The sequence below is a fragment of the Daktulosphaira vitifoliae genome, unplaced genomic scaffold, assembly GCF_025091365.1.
Source record: "Daktulosphaira vitifoliae isolate Bord-2020 unplaced genomic scaffold, ASM2509136v1 Scaffold_2, whole genome shotgun sequence".
Classification (NCBI taxonomy): domain Eukaryota; kingdom Metazoa; phylum Arthropoda; class Insecta; order Hemiptera; family Phylloxeridae; genus Daktulosphaira; species Daktulosphaira vitifoliae.
Window position 1 is genome coordinate 2602570 of NW_026099573.1, and position 22369 is coordinate 2624938.

Sequence of the window (22369 nt, forward strand, 5' to 3'; positions counted from 1 at the left end):
GGCTTTATGTGTGATTTGTAAGTGAATAATTTTTCCATTAAAATAAATAAATTAACATACAATTAAAATTATGACTATATTTTCATTTACATTTTATTAAATTATTATTTCACAATTTTACAATATTCTTCTAAATTTGGTTTCATTAGTGTAGAAAATTCTGAAATGTGATTAGTTGAATTTTAATTCATTTTGATTTCAAATACATCTAATGCAATATAAGTGAAAAATATATTACTATAACCTAAACTGAATTTTATTCTAATTTGTACCGTGTAAGTCCAATTGAACTTTATAGATCGCTTTGAAATTCATTAACATAATTAACTGTTCTTTATTCACTACGATACTTATGTTACCATTACATCATGATAAACTTAAATAGACAAAAATTGAGATCCTTCAGAATAAAACTTAAATATATTCTTAAAACAATCTTCTTTTTTTAGCATTTATGAAAATTCAATAACAGAATACAAATTTTCAAATATTTCAAAATTACATTCATTTACATCCGAATCATTTCTCGATTCTGAAAGAGAATAATATTTTGAAATAAAAAATTAATAATAGTTAATAAACAATGCAACTAGTGCTGCAGGTTAAATTTTTTTATAAAAATGAAAATTTAATAAAATTTGTATAGAAAATTATATTTATTACATTTTACTGATTTTATTACTTGTTTATCATAAATTAGAATTAAATGCACTTAAAAAAAAAAACCCAGCACAGGGGGGTCGTGGCACAGTGGTTACGTGGTATAGTTGGATCAAGTATAATGATATCTGACAGTGATTAAAATCACTATAAAAAAAAACGCTTCGATGTAAATCTTTAGATAGTATTTAATTTTAAAAAAATTGGTGGATTATTCCGAAAGCTACATGATCTGCTAGTTCCTTATTCATATACTGATAAAGATTAAGTATGTCGAATGAAAGAGGGATTATTAAAAAATATTATTTCTCATAAAAAAATTGTGTTAATCCATACACTTTTCAATAAGTTATAGCATAAAGCATAAAGTTAAAATTAAAAAAATTAAATCGTGAATTTTCACACAAAAATAGCATTTGGTAGCCATTTTCACCGTGAAGACAAAATAAAGTCCAAAATTTTTTTTTTTTCATAATAAAGTATATTACATTAGCTTTATTTTAAGATATGTATAAAAGAGTCAGACTTTCTGGAACACTTTCAAAATATAAGTTGAAAAAGTAAATTTTTTGTGAAAAAGTTGTCATTTTGAATCCCTGTAGGCAGTTAAAGGGTCAGATTTATAAAAAAATATGCTATATGATAGTTAAAGACATCAAGCATCTATAAAAAATATATATATATTAATTTGTTCATTTTTGAAAAAGTTTTGGCAATTTTAAGTAAAAAAAAAATTTTAATTTCGAAAATTAGCGATTTTTAAATTTGTAATTTTTTTGGAAGATTCCCCTATTTACAAGGAACGAGGGAAATTTTTTTAATTTTTAGTGAATGTCTTCGACTAGATACGATTTGTGATCTTTTGACGTATCGTTGAAAGAAATCCGTTCGGTGAGAGCTGAGAAAAAGTGGTAACAGACACAAAAAAATAAAAAAATAAAAAAAAAACACATCTTAGTAAAACCAATACCTTCTCAGCTTCACATCGAAGCTAAAACTATACTTATATTTAAAAGATCTTTATTGGGTCGTAAATTGAAAAATGCTACTGGTTCATAACACCAAGTTAGGTTGTATAGTTTATAATTTCTATGACATGATTTGTTGCTGTCTTTTAAAAATAAGTATGATTATCTAATATCGAAAAATATTAAAAAAATTAAACAAATATCTTTGTTAAATTAAATAATTCTGATTGTATAAAAAAAATTGTGGTTACCATTTGAATTTGAAAGTTGATACGGAATTAGGGTGTAAAGGATATTCCAGAAAAATAATTTTCCATGTAAAGATACTTAACAAAGAACTATTGATATTAAAAAAATAAAATAATAGTTTGCTCTAATATTTTCAAAAATACTTCATGAGGCATATTTAATGAATCACCATGTATAATTTTAACAAATAATTGAATGAATTATTGTTGATATTAATATTCATGTTATTTGGAGATGGCCATCTATTTTCAAAATAATCATATAAAACGTCACACTATCGTCTATTAAACATATTGCAATGAATTTATGAACTTGTTCTATTTAGATATATTATTTAAAATATAAGATCTTAAATAATGTATTATCAATACAATATAATGTAATAAAGTTATTAACAAATTTTAAATATTTAAATTTTTTCGTTAACATAATTAAAGGTTATTTATATAATGTTCTTTGATAGTTACTTTCAAAATTTAACTGATTATTATTATATTTGCTAGAATTATTCAGTAATATTAAGTCATTTTTATTTAATTCAATTTTATAAGAATGAAAAACATCTTGTAATTTTGATATGGTCAAAAACTTGTTTCCTTCAGAATAAAATAAAAATAAACTTTTTATTAATTCAGGTTTCTTGTTTTTATAGTCTTGAACTTTGTCGTTAGTTATATGATTGTTTATCAATTTGATAAATTTTTCTTTGTCATAAATATTTTATTTATCTGAAAATGATAATAAAAATAAATAAATAATGTTAAAAATTAAATCAATAAAAAATATAAAATGTTATCATATTATTTTTGGAAATATTTAATATAATATATTATAATATTACTCCTTATTTTATTTTATTTTGTAGTAAGTAGCTGAAAATATATCAAATAACTTTCACGTTATTATAATATATGGATTTTAACACTGTAGTAAGCAATTTTAAATTCTTAAGTAAAATAATAATGTCATACAAAAGGAAAATGTAGGTTAAGCAAGTTAATAATGGTGGGAACAAGAATATAGAAAGAGAAACGAGAAAAGTAACAGGGAGATTGACGTTTTTAATAAAAAATGTTTTGTGACAAATCAGAACGTTTAAGTACGTGTAACTTTGTATTTCGAAGATGATTAATTTATATTTTGTTACATTATTGTATTATATTTTGATTTTGTGTTTTGTAAGTTCAGTAAATAAAAAATAACTGTTCGAAACCATTTAGTGTAAATACTTTATATTCGCCTTGTTTAAATTGAGTGTGTGTGTGTGCGGCTAATGTCAAGATTAGACTGCTGGTCCTTTAGTCGGTCATAACTATTAGTGTGCATACTGACTAGTTTTTGAACTTAACCATTAGTAGGTATAGTAAAAAGGTAGTTGTGATGGTGACTCACGAGGAGCCACCCTTCAGTCTGCTACTTTTGAACTAGAATATGCTAATGAGTCTAAAAATTGCTCCTTTAGTGTCATACTAATCGAAGAGATTTGGGCTGACCCGTGTACCCAACGAAAGAACTATTCTCTATAGTGATGGATGAAATTCCTAGAGAAATACAAGGAGAGGTGCTGTGGTGCATGTTGTTTACTGACGATATAGTGTTAATAGGAGAAAATAGGGAGGAAATCAATCAAAGGCTAGAGGTGTAGAAATCAGCTATTGAAGAAAAGGGCTTAAGAATAAGTAAAAGTAAAACAGAATATATAGAGTACGAGTTTGATAAAGGAGAACACGAGGTAGGTGAAATAAGGAGACCAGTGACAATAAGCTAGGACGTGATTGGAGAGGTAGAGAGTTTTAAGTATTTAGGGTCAGTTGTGCAAAAGAGCGGTGGTATTGACGAGGATGTAAGACACAGAATTAAGTGCCGGTGGTTAAAGTGGAGAGAAGCGTCTGTCGTCTTATATAAAAGAATTCCAATGAGGCTGAAAGGTAAATTCTACAAGACTGTAATAAGGCCAGCTATGATATATGGTTCAGAGTGTTGGGCGGTTGATAAGAAAGTAGAGCAGAGATGAGAATGCTTAAATGGATAAGTAGAGTGACTAAAAAGATAGAATAAGGAACGAGCATATAAGAGGGAGTGTAGGTATAGCGTCAATTGTGAATAAGGCGAGAGAAAATAGACTTAATAGCTGTAAGAACAGTTATAGAAATGAATTTTGAAGGAAAAAGAGGTAGAGGAAGACTAAAAAAGAGATAAGAGGGATGCTATTCAATGCGATATGAGGACAGTTGACGTGAGCGTAAATGATGTGTGATATAGTGTCAAATGGAAGTATGGGATAAGGGTGGCTGACCCCAAGTAGATGAGATTAAGGCGAAGAAGAAGAAGAAAAGAAGATGAACCACGAACCCTATTATTCCTAACAAGCGTTGAACAATTATTAAAGAGAATTTTCACACAATAATAGCATTCGGTTGCAATTTTTACCAAGAAGACAAAATGAAGTCCGAAGTTTTATTTTTCATAATAAAGTACATTACATTAGATTTAATTTAAGATATATATAAAAGAGTCAGACTTTCTGGAACACTTTCAAAAGATAAATTGAAAAAGTAAATTTTTTGTGAAAAAGTTGTCATTTTAAATCCCCCCCTGTATGCAGTTAAAGGGTCAAATTTATAAAAAAAATATGCTATATGATAGTTAAAGACATCAAGCACCTATAAAAAAAAAAAATATATTGATTTGTTCATTTTTGAAAAAATCATAGCAGTTTTAAGTAAAAAAATTTAAAATTTCGAAAATTAGCGATTTTTAAACTTGTAATTTTTTGGAGGATTCCCCATTTACGGGGAACGAGAGAAATTTTCTCTATTTTAGAGGGAATGTCTTCGACTAGATACGATTTGTGATCTTTTGACGTATCGTTAGAAGAAATCGGTTCGATGAGAGCTGAGAAAAAGTGGTAACAGACATAAAAAAAAAACACATCATAGTAAAACCAATAGCTTCTCAGCTTCTCATCAATGCTAAAAAAAAGTATTAAAAAATATGTTGGTACTTTTAAATGAAAAAAGGAAAGGATTTTTAAAGTAATTATTATTTCATAAATCAAGATAGATATCTAATTTCAGTAGAACTGATTAGTAAAGATTCATTAGAGCAGTTATCCAACTTCAAAAAAAGGTTTGTGAGGGATTGATGTCTCAATGTTAATTTATATCTAAAAGTTATTAAAATATTTACAAACAATCTATTAGAACAGTAATTAAAAATTGAATGGTCTGAATAATAATTATTTCCAACTTTATTATATTTGCAATTACCAAACCTTTGCCATATTTTAAATTAATGGCTATTTGTATTTTATCTATTATTATCAATATTTCTACATTAAAATATATTCTCAGAACAAAATTATCTAACTTGATTTCCTTAAAAGCTGTTCAAACAAAATGTTTGAATAAATATAAACAGTTTCATAAATACTATCAAAAACATATTACATGTTTATAAAAACACATGAATGCTATTTGCGTATATGGTGAAACATACTTGAAATGGCCAGTGTCATTATAAACATAATTGAAAACTTTAATTACTAAGTTAAATTCCCATGTACATAAAATGTAAGAAAAGACCCTATGATATCTAAAGTGTTTGTAATTACTGTTTTAAATAGTAATGACGGAAATATTATTTTACAACGTTCACATCCATATACCATTATTGTAATAAAAAGTCTCTATTAAAAAAAAATGATCTGATTTACAAACAAAGTAATTAAGGGTAAAATTTTATATCACTGCATATCTCAGAAATTTGAGGACAAAAATCAAATTGGCTTAGAAGTACAGAGACTTGATAAATTGAATTATCAATAAACTCTTATCAACTGATGAATGAATTTAATTTATAAGCCTTTTGTTTATTATTACGCCATATAATAAAATGAAAATTTCGAATGTTTTGCATAAATAATTTGATTTTACATAGAAGTTAATTATATAAACTTCTAAATAAGTTTATTAAATAAAGCAATGACAGATTGTAGATGTAGAACATACCAAAAATTATTTTTTTTTGTTTTAAAATTATTATTTTATTTATTTAAGTGTCACTATTGGTTGACTTCTTTATAAAATGTATCACATGTTTTATATTATGCAGTTTGTTTTTTTATGATTGTATATTTTTAGTATAATTTCAAAAAATATACTTCTAATATTATCATGACCTGAATAACAACAGTTTAATTCAAATTTTTCAAGAATTTTAATTTTATGTTATTACCTTTACAATCCTGAATTATGCTTTTCATTGTAACATCATCAAGAAGTACCAGTATACCAATTAGTAATACATCTTTAATATTCTCATCATCTGTACCAGCAATGGCTAATTCAAATAAATGTTTAAATTCAGAATATTCATTTATTGATGCTAGTTCATTCTAAAATATTCAAATGTAAATAATACAAAAAAATGGGTAAAATTAGGCGTTAAATTTATGTACGAATATAATGTATAATTTGTATATTAAGAAAAAAAAAAAATATAAGTAAAACTATCGAGATAGTTAACAGTAAAATTTTCCCTTTTTTATCAACTTTCATCTTAAATAAATTTCTATTTTTAATTAAATAGAACCTCTTTCCTATTATGTTACATTAGTTTACTAAATCTTAATCGAATTAATATTGAAATTTTTTAAAGTAAATTTACTTATACTTAAGAAAAATAAAAAATACCGATGACAAGTTAGCATCATTTTTATTTTTCAAATGCAAACCCAATGTTAGTATAATACAACAAAGAGCTATCAATGTAATAATATTTTGAGAGTACATCTTCACTTCAGTAAATTCAACAAAAAAGTTAAAACTAAAAAACAGTGAATTGTTTTTTTGATTGTAATTTTTTTTTATACAACTTATAAATTAACTTTACACATTAAATATTGAATTATAAACAAAATTACAATTTCCAAATAAATTAATAACTAATAACTATAAAAATTTAAAATTTAAATGAGGATTATAGTTATATTTTATTCATATTTTTATTGTTATGCAAATAATAGTAAAGTTCAAAACCGAAATAAAAATTACTTTAAATCTTGAATAATGTCGTTGAAATTAATCGATCAATATGTTTAATAAAATTGTTCTTTGTACGTGACGTAAATTATTATCTATAAAAAGATGATAATAAATTATTTATTTTTCAGTTTTATAAAAGAATGTTTTTTTCATTAAATAATAATTTGAAAAATATAATACAGTCGGGACACGACACAGTGAAATTGCAGCATAACAAAACCATTATAGACTAAAATATTACATTATTTAAATTTACTTAAAACAATTTTCATTACTAATTGAAAACATAATTTACCATAAGCCATTGGTAACTGTAGCATATTTTTTTAAGAAGAAGTCTCCTGTCTTTATTTTCTAATTATGCAGAAATTAATACCTTCAAAATACTCCCCAAAAATACATATATTTTGTTTTTTTAATAAAATAAAAGTTTTATGCAAAGCTGAGAATGTATTCCATTTATTATGATGTTTTTTTATTTTTGTAACCGTCCATGAAAATTCTCAGCTCTCATAAGACTAATTCTGTTTATCTATCCCACATAGCAATGAAATATTTCTAGAATATAACCAGAATATTTTGAAATATTCTCACAATGTTCTCAGAATATACTTTGGCAGCGAATATTATATTCTCACAATATTTTAAAGGTACATTTCTAAAATATTATAAAAAAAATATTGTGACAATGTTTTCATAAAATATAAAAGCTCAGATTTTCAAAAAATTTATATCAAATGAGAGGATACCTGAGGTTTCTTTATAAAAATAAATTATTTTAATTTAATTTTTCAAAAAGTTATGGCAGTTTAAAAAAAAAATATATTGAAATTTACTAATTTTAAAAATAGTAATTTTGGGAGTTTTTTCCATTTACAAATATAGGAATAAAGAAAATTTTTCCAATTTTTAAGGACAATGTCTTCAACTAAATACAATTTGTTATATTTTGACGTATGGTTGAAAGAAATCAGAGTTAAGAAAAAGTGGCGGCAACAGACATAAAAAAAAAAGTAACACATCATAGTAAAATTAATAGCTTCTCAGCTTGGCATCGAAGCTTCAAAATTAACAGGTACGCTGCTAAGCGTTATTTATGATAGTGATGTTATTATTTATAGTATGCAATATTCAATTATGCTATGTCTCCATTATGCTAGTTTTTTTTTATTTTTGAAAATATTTCAAAATAACTATTCTCATTAATGCTATATTTTGTAGTTAAAAATAAAATTCAAAGAATAATAAATGTAATATAATTTTAGGCCTATATTCAATAACAAGATTATTCAATTCATTACATATATATATAAAAAAACTTAAAATCTGCTACATTGTTCATTTATTCGTTGTAACTATTTTTTCATGAGTTATGGTATTCATTATTTTAGCTTTAATTAAAAATCATCAATATTTGATAAAATGGATATAGAGTAAAGTATAGTATTGACATCTCAAGAAAATGACCTTGATTATAATCAATGTCTTTATTAAGTTACATAAGTTAAATTATTCTTACTAAATTATTTTAGGTAAAAAATGTCTTTAGAATTTAAATTATGTTTTTAGAATTCGAGTAAGTTTAATACTTTTTTTAAAATAGATTTTTAAATAATGTTAATGATACACAGTTATTGGCATATTTATTTTTTTCTAAAAAGTTATTGTTCACATCAGACATGTGTTGACCCTCATTTATTGGCACCCTTTTTAAAATGATTATAGTACTTTCCACAGATAAGTATAAATAAAATTTTTGGCAAAAATATGAAACAAAAGTTTGGTTCATTAAAAAAAAAATAAAAAACAAACCATAAATCCACTATATTTATTGATAAAATTGATTAAAATGTGTCAAAAACTGCACACTTTAGCCTGTAATATTATTGCACATAATATGATTTTTGATAAAAATGGCCAAAATGAGTATTTTAAATAATAATAGCTACAATTGATCAATTCTTATTATCTTAATTATTATTATTTTATCTTTTAAATGAAGTTTCGTTTATAGAACAAGCTTATTAAGTGAGCCCTGTCTCGAAAAATGAGATATAACTTTAATTTGCATCGAGTTTTATGTTACTTTTTATCATTGACAGTTCTTTTTTAATTTATGTCAACTTCAACCACACGATGTCTTAACTGTTCTAGGATATTAGCTAAGGTTTAAATTTTAACGGAATTATTAATGTAATGTTATTAATATATAAAAAACAAATATTATAAATTATTTGATAAAATGTATTATTAAATGATTTTACAAATAATTTTCAAAGTTTATGTTCAAAAATGTTTGGAAGCCTGCAACACAATATAAATAATTTCATCAATTTTAATATAATAAATAAACAAATAAATAATAAAAAATATAGGTACAGCGTTATTTATAAAAGAATTATATTGCCAAATTTATTTCTCTATGTTGCAATTAAAAAGAACAGTATTGTTACCTTTTTAAATAAAAGAGGTAGACAAAGAACTATATGATAACTCAATAATATTCATAAACAGAATAAAAAAAATGTTTTCAAAATTATTTTAGGAGAAATTCAGCGGTTAAAGTAAAATAAACACTTGTATATTTTTTTTGTAAAATTAAAGGGACAATTTTCTAAACAAAATTTGAATTAATCAATAACTAGTTTTGAGTAATTATTTTTTGAGATATTAGTTTTTAAATATTTGAATATGGGGTGATGTATGAGGAAATGTTCAGCAATGTTTTATTTTTACCATAACGCACAAATAAGAATACTGAAATATTATACACCTATCTCACATATACTTAATAATTATAATAAGTCTAATATAACAAAGATTATATAGACTAGGCAAATGTTATTTAGTTAATTTTCTATTAAGTTGTATAAATATAATTATAAGTGCCTATTTAATTTTCAAAATGTATTATTTAAAACAACGTTAGAGAATAGTTTTTTTTCAATAAACATGATAATTATTTAGATTTATTTAAAAAAAATTTTTATTCAATTCATTTTTAAAAAAAAAATCATTATTTCAAACAAAAAAATGATTTGGTTACTCTTTTTTAATATATAACATAGTATAGAAAACAATTATTTTATTTAATTCATTTTAAAAGTCTATAACATTATAATAAAGAACCACAAATGAAATTATTAACTCCAACAAAAGTAACCCTAACCAGATTTTAAATATGTAAATACCGACAAAACTGATTTACTGATTACTCTAATTTACAAACTTCGAAAAATATAAAATTTCCTAAAAACTCTATTATTGTCTGACACATAACAAATAATAAGAACAATAAAAACCCGTGTCTTTACTAAAAATTCAATATAGTAGTCACTATTTATATGAATCACTTAGGGACTAGACCAATTGAGTTTTTCCCGTCTTTTATAATATTTTTGATTATTTCAAGCAGCCAACGTTCTCTTAGCTTATCGTGAAAAAAATAATTAAGCTCATCTTCATATCAACAACAAAATTCTGATACCGTGAACTTGGGTTAACTAGAAAGTTTGTTATATTTTTGTTATTTATCTTATTGTTATATAAATTCATTAACCAACGTAATGAGCCTAATAAACAAATATTTTTCTGTATACTAGTATAGGAGTTAATCGAAACTTAAGTCTATTAGACGAATAATTAAATGAATCATAAGTCCAAGAAGCGGTGACTACTGTATTAGAAAAAATTTTAAATATTACAGCAATCTATAAAAGCTTTAACACATCCATATTTCAAATTTTTATACCGTAACATAAACACATGAAAATTAAAATTTTTGCAAATATTAAAATATTAATGAAAATTGGCTAATGAACATATGAAAATATTTTTTTTACCAAAATTTTCTAAAATTGTACTATAAAAAATGACATAGTATCTTGGTTTTTTTTACTTTTTTCTCAAATATAAACAAATCATTTTTTTAATAAATTAAAAAATGTATTATTTCTAATGACATTCATAACCCTAAAGTGTAATAATAATTTTATAAAGTTATGCATAACAAACATTTAGTGGACTAAAAGTTATTAGATTTATCAAAAACTAGTAAATCACTCTATTATTATTAAATTTAATTGAAACAATTTTTTTGTCAAGGTTCGTACACTTACTTTGAAAATCTGATATACCATTTATATTGGCACCAGATTTTTTTAACATTCTATCCAACTTGTCATCATGAATTTGACACTCGTATGCATTTTCTAATATTCGACGTATGGTTGATCTAGAAATGAATCCTGTACCTTTTGAATCTAACTTATACATGATTTTCATATACTCTCGATCAACTTTGGTATTGATTATTTTAAAAAAATTTTTGAAGGTTAAAACATTTTTCAAATCTAAAATTATGAATATTGATATAATTAACTTTTGTGATTTTTTAATTGTAAGACTTCACGTTTCAAGTTGTCAAATAGTGTTTTTAAATCAAACCTTTTTTATATTTTTCCCATCGGAAGAACAAAGTTATAATATTACATTTTATTTAAATGCGACCGCCACTTGATTTTCAACAACAAAGTTTTTCTCTCTCAGATCATTTTATGACCATTTAATTAAAATAAAAGTATAAGCACTCACCTCACCTTACTGGAATATAATAATATACGTAACCTTGTCTAAGTAATAAAGTTAGATAAAAATAGTTTCTATTGAGTAAAAAAATAAATTATTTATTAAATTTAATTACTGAAAATGATTTAAAGTTAAATACTCATATTATTTAAAGAAATTAATACACAATCTTACTTTTAAAGTCTAGAACTTCAGAATTATTAGCCCCAGATTCTATTAATATTTCATCTAGTACTTCATTATTAACTGATATTTGAAATATATCTTTAAGCATTTTATCCAATGTCAATTTATAAATAAATTCATATCCTTTGGATTCAAAATTGTTCATTTGTAGCATAAAATCTTGCTCAGTATCTTTATCATTTTTTCGAGCATTAGGAACAATTGAGTCCATAATGTCATAGAATATTTTAAACGTAAGAACATTTGTTTCTAAAAATATATTCATCAGATTTATTTATTATAATATAGTACACATGATTAAATTGCTGTAATTTAAAACTGTTGCCCCATCACAAAAATATTTAAAACGAAGAACTATGATTAAAGTAGTTAAAAATGAAAAGTTTCTATGATTTGAAGATTTAATAATGCTATAGCATCTAGATAAACTTGAAATATTTATTTAAAGATATATTTTCAGATAAACTTTTTTTTTGATCAGCATCATGTGGATCGCCCGGAACTGCCTTTAGGCAATACTTCAAGCCATCCCACGCTGTCTCTATAAATCATACCACCGTGCGGTGACTTTGAAATTAATCAAGAGCTAAGTCACGACACAGCGTGGCCTGCCCCGTTAGCTGGACCCAAAAGTCGGGTCTATAGTTGGGAGCAAGACTTTGTGAAGCTTAATAACTCACAAAACATAAAAACACATACTCTCACCTAAGATGTTGGCATAAACTACCGCGTCAGGTCCGGGCGGTGTAGCTGCTTTTTTCAAAGACCTTCGGTTGATTCTATGCAGAGCATTATCGCGACTGCATTACAAATACCGTGAGAGTACTCGATAAAACAGCCGTGCCCGGACATATTTAGATAAAACCCAACACTGTAATGAACTTGTAAACTAATAAACTGTTAAATTATTCATTTAGTAAAACAATTCTACACGCTGAACATTGAAGAATATTAATTCACACGCTCTTCATATGAATTAATTTTAGTGAACCATATTAATTTTTTTATGATAAATATACATTATTGTACATTATAAAAACTCCCACACAATTTTTCTTTTTGTCGTATTATAATTATTTTTTTTATACCTCTACATTGTTGAATTACTTTGGCGAGTCCTATTTCGTCCAAAGGAATTCTTAAATCATATAATACATAATCTATAAGTTCTGACGCTTTAATCTCATGCTTTTTATCTGCAATTTTATTGAAAAAATCTTGAATTTTACTAAATCTTCTCGTCAGTGAATGATTGCTCTTATTTTTATAACAAATAAGATATATTATCTATTAATTTTTTAGTTACACTAATAATATTTATATGTGCTATTATAACTTCTTTAAAATTTTTTATATAAAAAATATTACATTTAAAGTAAAAATGTTTAAGAGTTAACAATTTAAAGATGAAAGTTTTAATTTTAATAACTCTTTGATATTTTTAAGCCATACAATAGTATTGTTTTATTTTTTAATCAAATTATTCAAATTAAATTTCGTAATTAATATTAATCAACTTTTAAACGACTTAGTGTCTCGGTAAAATTGAAATATTTTTTAATCGAATTAATATTGTATAGCAAAGAGTTAATTGTAAATTTCAATTAAATAAAATTTAAATACTTTAACATAAATGTTATTAATAAATAGTAGTGTATAAAATTACCGTTGATTCCTCGTTTATCATGGCAAAAGCTAAGGTAGTTAGGAAAATGGAAACAGTACAGATTACGGTGATAATTTGCATTTTTTTGTTTTTTTTTTCAACTACGAATGGACTTGATTTTTTAAGTATTGATTTACACATATATCTATATCAATATATATATATATGTAGGGCGGCTTGTGGATGCTGGTGGTGGGGGTGCGACTTTAAATATAATACCGTTAGTCATAGGTATAAAAAATTGTCAAATTAAATTTAAAATAAAACACAATACACATATGATTATTTAGAAGGTCGCAGTAGAAAATAGAAATAAAAATTATAATAATAGTGATTAAACTATTATAGCAAACGATAACGACGAGCGTACACGTAGTTAATTCTACTAATAAATTACCCAAAAAAGTAATATACTATTATTTTGCCATATGGATGACGCTGCCGGTCGTCCAAACATTGCTCGTGTGTGTATGTGTACCCGCCTATACTGAGGGAAACAACTTAAACGTTCAAACACGACATATGTATTATAACTATTTTACTATTCAAAAAATTGCATTTTTAATTAAAATGTAGAATTAAGAATATACGATTAATTTCCTTCTTTCAATTAATTTTAGTAGGGGGTGCGATCGTCCCGTCGTCCAAGCCACAAGCCGCCACTGTATATTTATACATATATATTTATTAGTATCTGTTTTTAAAAGTAAATTATAATTTATTGTGTTTTTTTTTTAAATATGACATAATGCAATTTTACATTGAATCATATTTGGCATAAATTAAATGTTCAAATATAACTTATTTTTCGCGGAACAATTAATGTGGATATTTACCACCGTAAAATAGTTGTATTACTTAGTTCAAATAATAACGGTAGTTACTAAAGGCCTTCCCTTGTCATTTTCTAATTGGATTAATATATCTTGGGGAAATTTAAGTGCACTGGAACATGGTACTTTTTCGCCACAGTAGGAGCGTACGTATCCGTTTCACTCATCCGTTCACCTACCGCTGTAGGTGCGGCTTAACACTAGAGTTATGTCAATAACTAGTGTGACTACCGTACCACACTACTCCAAAATAATTATAATATTAAAAATTCCAATTATGTATTATCACATGAAAAATTAATATATTTGAATAGTTTATGCCTTTTTAACTACGACTTTTATAAAGTTGACAGAAAAATAAGAAATAATTTTTAGTTACATAAAAACTAGAATTTTTAGCTTCGATGCGAAGCTGAGAAGGTATTGGTTTTACTATGATATGTTTTTTTTTTTTGTGTCTGTTACCACTTTTTCTCAGCTCTCACCGAACCGATTTCTTTCAACGATACGTCAAAAGATCACAAATCGTATCTAGTCGAAGACATTACCCTCAAAAATTGAAAAAAATTCCCTCGTTCCCCGTAAATGGGGGAAACCTCCAAAAAAATTACAAATTTAAAAATCGCTAATATTCGAAATTTTCGAAATTTTTTTTATACTTAAAATTGCTATAACTTTTTTAAAAATAACCAAATCAATATAATTTTTTTTTTTATAGATGCATGATATCATTACCTTTCATTTGGTATATATTTTTTAAAAATATGACCATTTACCTGCCCACAGAGAGGGATTTAAAATGACAACTTTTTCACAAAAAATTTACTTTTTCAACTTGATTTTTGAAAATGTTCCGGAAGGTCTGACACTTTTATATATATTAAATTAAAGATAATGTAATATACTTTATCATAAAAAAAAAAAAAATATCGGACTTTATTTTATCTTCAGGGTGAAAATAGCTACCGAATGCTATTTTTGTTTGAAAATTTTCGATTTTATTTTTTACATTTTTAACTTTATAATGCTATGACATATTGAAAAGTGTATGGATCAACATTATTTTTTTATGAGAAATAATATTTTTTAATAATCCCTTTTTCATTCTACATACTTTATCTTAATTAGGATAATAATAATGAACTAGCAGATCATGTAGCTTTTGGAATAGTCCACCAATTTTTTAAAATTAAACACTAATAAAAGATTTGCATCGAAGCGTTTTTTTTTGATAGTGATTTTAATCACTGTCAGATATCATTATACTTGATCCATCTATACCACGTCACCACTGTGCCGCGACCCCCCTGTGCTGGGTTTTTTTTTTATTACTTTCATTAACTGAAAACGTAATATTTGAAAAATAATCACTGAATTTCATATTTATTTTAATTAGTAGAGTTAAACTTTAGATACAGAGTCATTATACCTAAAGCTTTAAATTATTACTTCGTGTTGTACGATATCATAATACAATTTTTCAAGGCATTTATGGTTAATGTTTATTTAAATGTATAATATATTATTCATTTATAAGGTTTTTAAATGTGAACGCTATTATTGTATTGTTTAGCGTTATAAAACATTTAATAACTTTTTTTAACGATTAGACATGAGTTAAAATAGCCTGATAGGATTGAAATTTTTTTTGGTTCATTTTTACAAATATATCAACAATTTTAAAAGTTAAGACTAAAGAAAATATTAAAACAATGCTCTTCGTCTATAATTACGGACCATCCTAACCTAGGATAATAATTAGATTTTCAAAAAAGATATGTTGTCGGTAAATTAAATATCTAAAGTTTTGTTAATAAAAATTTCGTAATAACCCGTCCAGTAGGGTGACAATTAAAAAAAAATTTAACTATTTATAAGGCCTAAACCATTTAAATTATGTGAATTTACAATATAAAGGTCCATAAAAAAATTCAACAAAAAATAAAAATAATTACTGGTCGCACAACATGATTTTATTTTAAATTTTTTACATCACAAGGATTAAAAAAATAAAAAACTAATTTTTTTTAAAAAGATATATAATTATTTAAAAAACTCTCAAACATTTAAATTTTTTTTATTTGGGTTAGGATATTGTTTTCGATGTTGTTCAACTACTTGCAGGAGATACTATTTTTGTTTTTCTTGATTAGTAAGTATCCCATTAAATGATTGAATCAAAGATATCCCACGTTCGGCAGCGTCGTTTACTACTTTTAAACTTTGTGTCATTTAACACCCATCAATGTAATGAACATTTTCTTCCCAAGTACTTGGATGTTGACTTAAAAAATCTTATGGTATATTTAGCGCTATAAATAATTTTAATGTATTATTAGTTGCAAAATCGCACAACTGCATTCAACACGATTTTAATACGTCGTTGTGGGTTGACGGCTCCCTTGTTTTCTAATGATTTCACCATTTTTATTTCATTTCAGTTGGCACTTTTCTGTCAAAAAAAGCCAGTCCCATGAGAGTGTCACTTAAATACCATAAATGCCTAGAGAAACTTTTGATAACAGTATCAGCTATAATTTCATGAGTATTTTTATTTAAATTAAACTCCTTCAATAGATTTAAATTGTTGAAAGGAGCTGATTCCCCACAAGGAGCAGTGTACCAAAATTTTATGTAAACTTGTAGTTCAAAAATATTGAAAGCTTGTAGTGACGATAGTTCTTGTGCGGTTAATTTGATTTGTGATCTAAATAAGTAGATTTTCATTCTATAGATAATCTTAGCCATCCATCTAGCTCTATCTAAACCTCCAGATGCCTGTATATTAATGTTTTTAGAAATATTAACTCCTAAAAATAGAAGAGAAAGTTGTAATAGTTCTTTTTAATCGTCTCTGGGCTGATATTTTGTCAACTGCTCATTAATAAATTCAACTAGGAATTTTTTTATTGGTTTGAAATGTTTAGCAACTATATTATCCATAATTCCACTTGTGTATTTTTTTTTTTGTTAATTTTACTCCAGCTGTCTGAAAATCGTTGAATAACCTGTATTTTCGGAACCTTTGAAGGACCCATCAAAGTATTAAACACTTTTTTAACAATGAGTTCCATGATATGATGCCGACATGCTAAGCTCAGAAGATCTCTTTTCATTTTTTTTTCAAGTAGTACACAGGCACCTGTGTTTACTCCACTGTTACTGGCTATTATATCAATTAATAATTTATATGGAATGAATTAGTTCAGTCAAATTCCATTCTTCTATTAACTCAAAAACTGAAGTAGATTGAGCTTCTACAGTTCCAATTGAAAATTTTGGCACACTGAGTAATTTCATAACACCGTCACCTGAAACTATTACAGCAAGTAGATCAACTTTATCTTTTGATGTTAAAGAAGGTAGTAGTTTTCCATTCCAATGTATTGTCAACGGAGTGTTCGGTAAAAATGAAGATTTTAGTTCATTTGCGATATTTTGACGATTTTTTCAACGAGCTTGTCTTATTGACTCTCAATTAAGAGTAAAGTCTTGTACATTATAACCTAATGATTGCACGGTAGCTGGCAAAACATACATAGCGTTTCTGTCACTTACTTTGGTTCTATCTAAAGCAGATGCTACTTCAGTAGTGACAATACTAGAAGTTTATAAAATATTAATAAGTTCACTAGAATTATTTTGCTTTAACCTTTTGTTGTTAGGTATTTATAAATCATCGTCACTTTCACTGCTACTAGATTCTGTTCTTTCAGTATTTAAATCATTATATTTTGCTTCTCCTTTCAATCGTTCTATCTTTTTTTTAGTTCCCTGATTATAATTTGTTGCTGTCGCTCATTTTTTTATCTTCTATTTTTAAAAGGTTCGTGTCAACGGAGCTCATGCAACCATGTCTCCTTTTTTTCTCTGAACCAGAAGAAACTGTTTATCCTCTTCAATAGTTATAAGAGTTAAAGCATCCATATGAGCAATGTCAAATAAATTATTGAAGTCATCGACAAATACAGACTCAATCTCCTTTTGATGAGGAGTTTTTCTCAAAGAACTTTTTTTTTAATTCAGCCATTTACAATGAATTTTTTTTATTTTGTCAATTATATGACATTCCTTTTGAGTAGGAATTTTAGCTTTTGCCCAAAATGTACATATTTCTCTTGCTGTGATGGTAGCACTAATTTGAATAGTTTTTTTTCATGCAAATATAAATGAAAAAAAACCCAGCACAGTGGTGACGTGGCATAGTTGGATCAAGTATAATGATATCTGACAGTGATTAAAATCACTATCTAAAAAAAAAACGCTTCGATGCAAATCTTTAGATAGTGTTTAATTTTAAAAAATTGGTATATTATTCCAAAAGCTACATGATCTGCTAGTTCCTTATTAATATCCTGATTAAGATATAGTATGTCGAATGAAATAGGGATTATTAAAAAATATTATTTCTCATGAAAAAATTGTATTGATCCGTACATTTTTTAAAAAGTTATAAGTTTTTTATATAAAGATATATATAAAAGTGTCAGACCTTCCGGAACATTTTCAAAAGTTAAGTTGAAAAAGTAAATTTTTTTGTAAAAGAGTTGTCATTTTAAATCCCCTCCTGTGGGCAGGCTAAGTGTCAGATTTACAAAAACTATATACCAAATGATAGATAAAGACATCAAGCATCTGTATAAAAAAAATTATATTGATATGTTCATTTTTGAAAAAGTTACGGTAGTTTTTAGTAAAAAAATTGAAAAAATTTCGAAAATTAATGATTTTTAAATTTGTAATTTATTGGAAGTTTACCCCATTTACGGGGAACGAGGGAATTTTTTTCAATTTTTAAGGGTAATGTCTTCGACTAGATACGATTTGTGATCTTTTGACGTATCGTTGAAAGAAATCCGTTCGGTGAGAGCTGAGAAAAAGTGGTAACAGACACAAAAAAAAAAAAAAAAAACACATCTTAGTAAAACCAACGCATTGAAGCTTAAAAACGACAAAGTACTTGCTGGTTAAATGGTAGTTTGCAACCAGTAATTGATTCGAGTGTACCTCCAACTATCGTTTGGATTCCTCGATCCTTTACGTAACTTTTAGTTTTAGTGCTTGTGCTTGCCATAATATTTTAATTACATATAAAATTACACATATATGAACTAAATAATAAAAAAAAATATTCACATCAAATTGAATTATTTTAATTATCACAAATACACAAAATTTGAATACAATTATTCAAAAAATATGAACTTAACGAAACATTTATAAAATATTTATAAAAGTGCGGCGATATTATCACGAAGAATTATGTTGACGGTTTAAAATGACAATTTGTACTGTCATACTGCAAATGAGTCGCTAACATTAGTATATTATCGTCGATAATGAGAGCTCATGAAATCGTGATATCAAAGTTATTTATAAACAAATAATAAAGCTCTGCGCGATCTCTAAACATCAACATAATTAGATAAAATTTTTCAGAACATGTATATTTTACTCAAATGAATATTTTAAAAGGGTGGGACAAAAGAAAAATTTAAATAAAATTTTTGTCATATAAAATGTTGTCACCCTACCGACCAGTTTTCAAAAAGTAATTTCAATATAAAGTGAAAAAAAAATCAACATTGACTGTTTTATAATAGTAATTATTGTTAAGGTAATTTTTCAAAATCATGATGCATGAAAATTCATCAAGAAACAATTTGTAAATTTTGAACGTTAAGAAAATCAGTTCAAAAGAAGTGGAGTATTTATATGGATAGACACAAAAAAAAACACTACAAAGCAAATCTAATAGAATTTTAGTTACGCGTCGAAACTAAAAATCAGATTTATTATTTTATGAGAAATCTAGTAACAAAGGACAAATCAATCACATTTTATATTAATCATTTTAGCATTAACCAGGTTTATTTATCAAAATAAAAATTAATTAAAAAATATTAAAGTATATAGTATATTTTATAAAAAATAATTAATTATCAAAATAGTTAACTTCAAATTTAATTACATTTAAATATTAACAGTACATATTTTGAAGCAAACTAAATATCCGATAGATATTCTTTCCAGTATGGTTTCATCTTATCCTTAAAAGCTAAAAACATATTAATATTTTATTAATATACAACATTAATATCTTACATTATTTTTAATAAATTGATTTCTACAATACATATTATTTATGTTAATTTAACTTCCCCTGTCATTTTATTTTATGCCAATGATACATCTTACACATTATGACGAGAATAAGTAGAATATTTAAATTGCCTAACAATTTCAGGGTCTATGTTTTACTAAATTCGATTAACTAATTAATTTTTACATGCATACAATGTTTCAACATTTTCAACAAATTTTATATTTATATAAACATTTTTCACATTGATTCCCAGTATATCAAAACTGACAAATAATTTTAGTAATTTAAATTAGATTATTAAGTATTTTATGCTTACTTTGAAAGTTTAGTTTACCATTTTTATCATTACGAAAATCTTGAAGAATTTTTTGAAAAGACTCATCACTATTATTTATATTTGCAATATTATTAAAATCTAGAATGTCTGATTTAGAAATGAGTTCAGTTCCTTTGGAATAAAATTTAAATAAATTTTTCATAATATCATCAATCATTTCTTCGTCCTTAGTATATGATTCGTCTGACATGTTATTGTCTATTATTTCTAATATTCCTTCAACAGTTAAATCCTTTTTCATTTCTGAAAAACATTATTGAAATCGATAAAAGTACATCTAAGTGTTATTTAAAATGGTTTGATTAGACTAGATTATAATGTATTAATAATTCTACATTTTTTTCAAATTTAATTTAATTTTGTCTGTTTTAAAGTATTTTTTCATCATATAATAAAGTTTTTATAAAACTAAAAAATCCTTTATCTATAGAAATTTCATTTTCAAGTAGAATATCAAAAACAAATGTGTTTGACTATTGTAACTTTTTTGGCATATTTTCATTTAAAAGATAGTTATTTTTTTCACTAATACATTGAATAAACTTTATATAATTTTTTAAATCTATATTGAATTCAAGCTTATACAAGATTCTTATATTTAAAAAATTAAAACTTTTTAAAAACTTGAATTTTATAATTAATTAGCTACTAAAATGATATAATTTCTGTTAAAAATGTTTGATTTTAAATTTTTGACTATGTTTCGGAAATCTTATATTTTTTAAAACTATATTAAACTATTGCTTATTAATATTCTTCAATTAAAAAAATATATATATTTATAAATTTATATAATATACCATCAAAATACTACACTATCAGATTAAAATATTAAAATAATTTTTGGAAAATTACTTCGGAATAAAGTTATTTTTATTTTACCTTTACACTTTTTTATTATGTTTTTAACATCAGATTCATTTTTGTTTTTTATAAAATCATAAAGTATAAGTGCCGCATATTCGAATGTGCTTCCTTCTAAATCATTCTTATTAACATCTTTAAATAATTCTTCAAGTTCTGCAGTTATTTCTTTTGATAGACTACTGTCCTGCACATAAAAAAATATAGGGTTAAAATAAATCAGAAAAGTACTAAATAATTGATAAATTGAGAACTAAATAATACTAAGCATAATTTTTGTTTTTTAAATTATTATAATTTTGGGAGAATTTTATTTATCAACGATATCAATCTCTTTATATTTTGTCATTTAAAAAAGTTGTTAACTCTAAAAGGTATAAGGGGTTCTTTATAAAGTATTTAATCATTTTTTAATCGAAAATGAAATACTAATTAACTAAGCTATGAAATAATACCTCAAAATTATTATTATTTTAGGAAATATTTAGTGGTCTACGAAAAATCGTACCCTGTATAATTGTCAAATTATTATTATAAATTAAATATAATATGTGTAATCAGAATTATTTATAACGTTGCAAACTTGTATGACGTATTAAATTTATGTTACCTTTATTAAGTCTGTATTTTCAAAAAATTGTGCTGCCAATAAGTTAAAATAGCTAAAAATACAAAATACTATTACAATAAAATACTGCATTTTTATGCTTAAAGAAATTTAAAAATTAAATACAGTTGAAATTCTAAAAATATTAATTTAATTAAAGCTCTGGTTTAAATACAACATTTATATACTTTTGAATATGGCAACATAATATAAGCAAGGAGTCCAAAAACAACCAAAAATAATTTTTTTTTTTATGATAAT

The 22369-nt window shown here is 24.9% G+C and overlaps 2 protein-coding genes and 1 long non-coding RNA gene across 3 annotated transcripts; all 3 read right to left on the bottom strand.

Moving 5' to 3' along the window:
- Nucleotides 1–102: 102 nt before the first annotated feature.
- On the bottom strand, nt 103–6766 carry LOC126898885 (uncharacterized). Its single transcript, XR_007702400.1, has 5 exons — nt 6572–6766; nt 6114–6273; nt 2345–2605; nt 273–532; nt 103–208 (listed from the first exon to the last, which is right to left on the bottom strand). It is a non-coding gene; the product is annotated as an uncharacterized LOC126898885 (long non-coding RNA).
- A 2379-nt stretch (nt 6767–9145) lies between these two features.
- LOC126898826 (uncharacterized) lies at nt 9146–13645 on the bottom strand. Its single transcript, XM_050673220.1, has 5 exons — nt 13362–13645; nt 12784–12952; nt 11684–11944; nt 11041–11274; nt 9146–9226 (listed from the first exon to the last, which is right to left on the bottom strand). The coding sequence occupies exons 1-5, from the start codon at nt 13500–13502 to the stop codon at nt 9183–9185; spliced, it is 849 nt and encodes a 282-aa protein (XP_050529177.1). The 5' UTR covers nt 13503–13645; the 3' UTR covers nt 9146–9182.
- Nucleotides 13646–20095: 6450 nt separating this feature from the next.
- On the bottom strand, nt 20096–22272 carry LOC126898849 (uncharacterized). The gene is made up of 4 exons (XM_050673255.1): nt 22112–22272; nt 21520–21688; nt 20617–20880; nt 20096–20252 (listed from the first exon to the last, which is right to left on the bottom strand). The coding sequence occupies exons 1-4, from the start codon at nt 22199–22201 to the stop codon at nt 20200–20202; spliced, it is 576 nt and encodes a 191-aa protein (XP_050529212.1). The 5' UTR covers nt 22202–22272; the 3' UTR covers nt 20096–20199.
- Between the last annotated feature and the right edge of the window lie 97 nt (nt 22273–22369).

Excerpts from the sequence above, each read along its gene's own strand:
- LOC126898849 (XM_050673255.1), bottom strand. The coding sequence starts at position 22,201 with ATGCAGTATTTTATTGTAATAGTATTTTGTATTTTTAGCTATTTTAAC. Across the intron at positions 21,689-22,111 it reads AAAATACAGACTTAATAAAG|GACAGTAGTCTATCAAAAGA; the intron begins GTAACATAAATT and ends TTTTATGTGCAG. Across the intron at positions 20,881-21,519 it reads CATAATAAAAAAGTGTAAAG|AAATGAAAAAGGATTTAACT; the intron begins GTAAAATAAAAA and ends AATGTTTTTCAG.
- LOC126898826 (XM_050673220.1), bottom strand. The coding sequence starts at position 13,502 with ATGTGTAAATCAATACTTAAAAAATCAAGTCCATTCGTAGTTGAAAAA. Across the intron at positions 12,953-13,361 it reads TGATAAACGAGGAATCAACG|AGCAATCATTCACTGACGAG; the intron begins GTAATTTTATAC and ends TATAAAAATAAG. Across the intron at positions 11,275-11,683 it reads TGAAGTTCTAGACTTTAAAA|ATTTGAAAAATGTTTTAACC; the intron begins GTAAGATTGTGT and ends TCATAATTTTAG.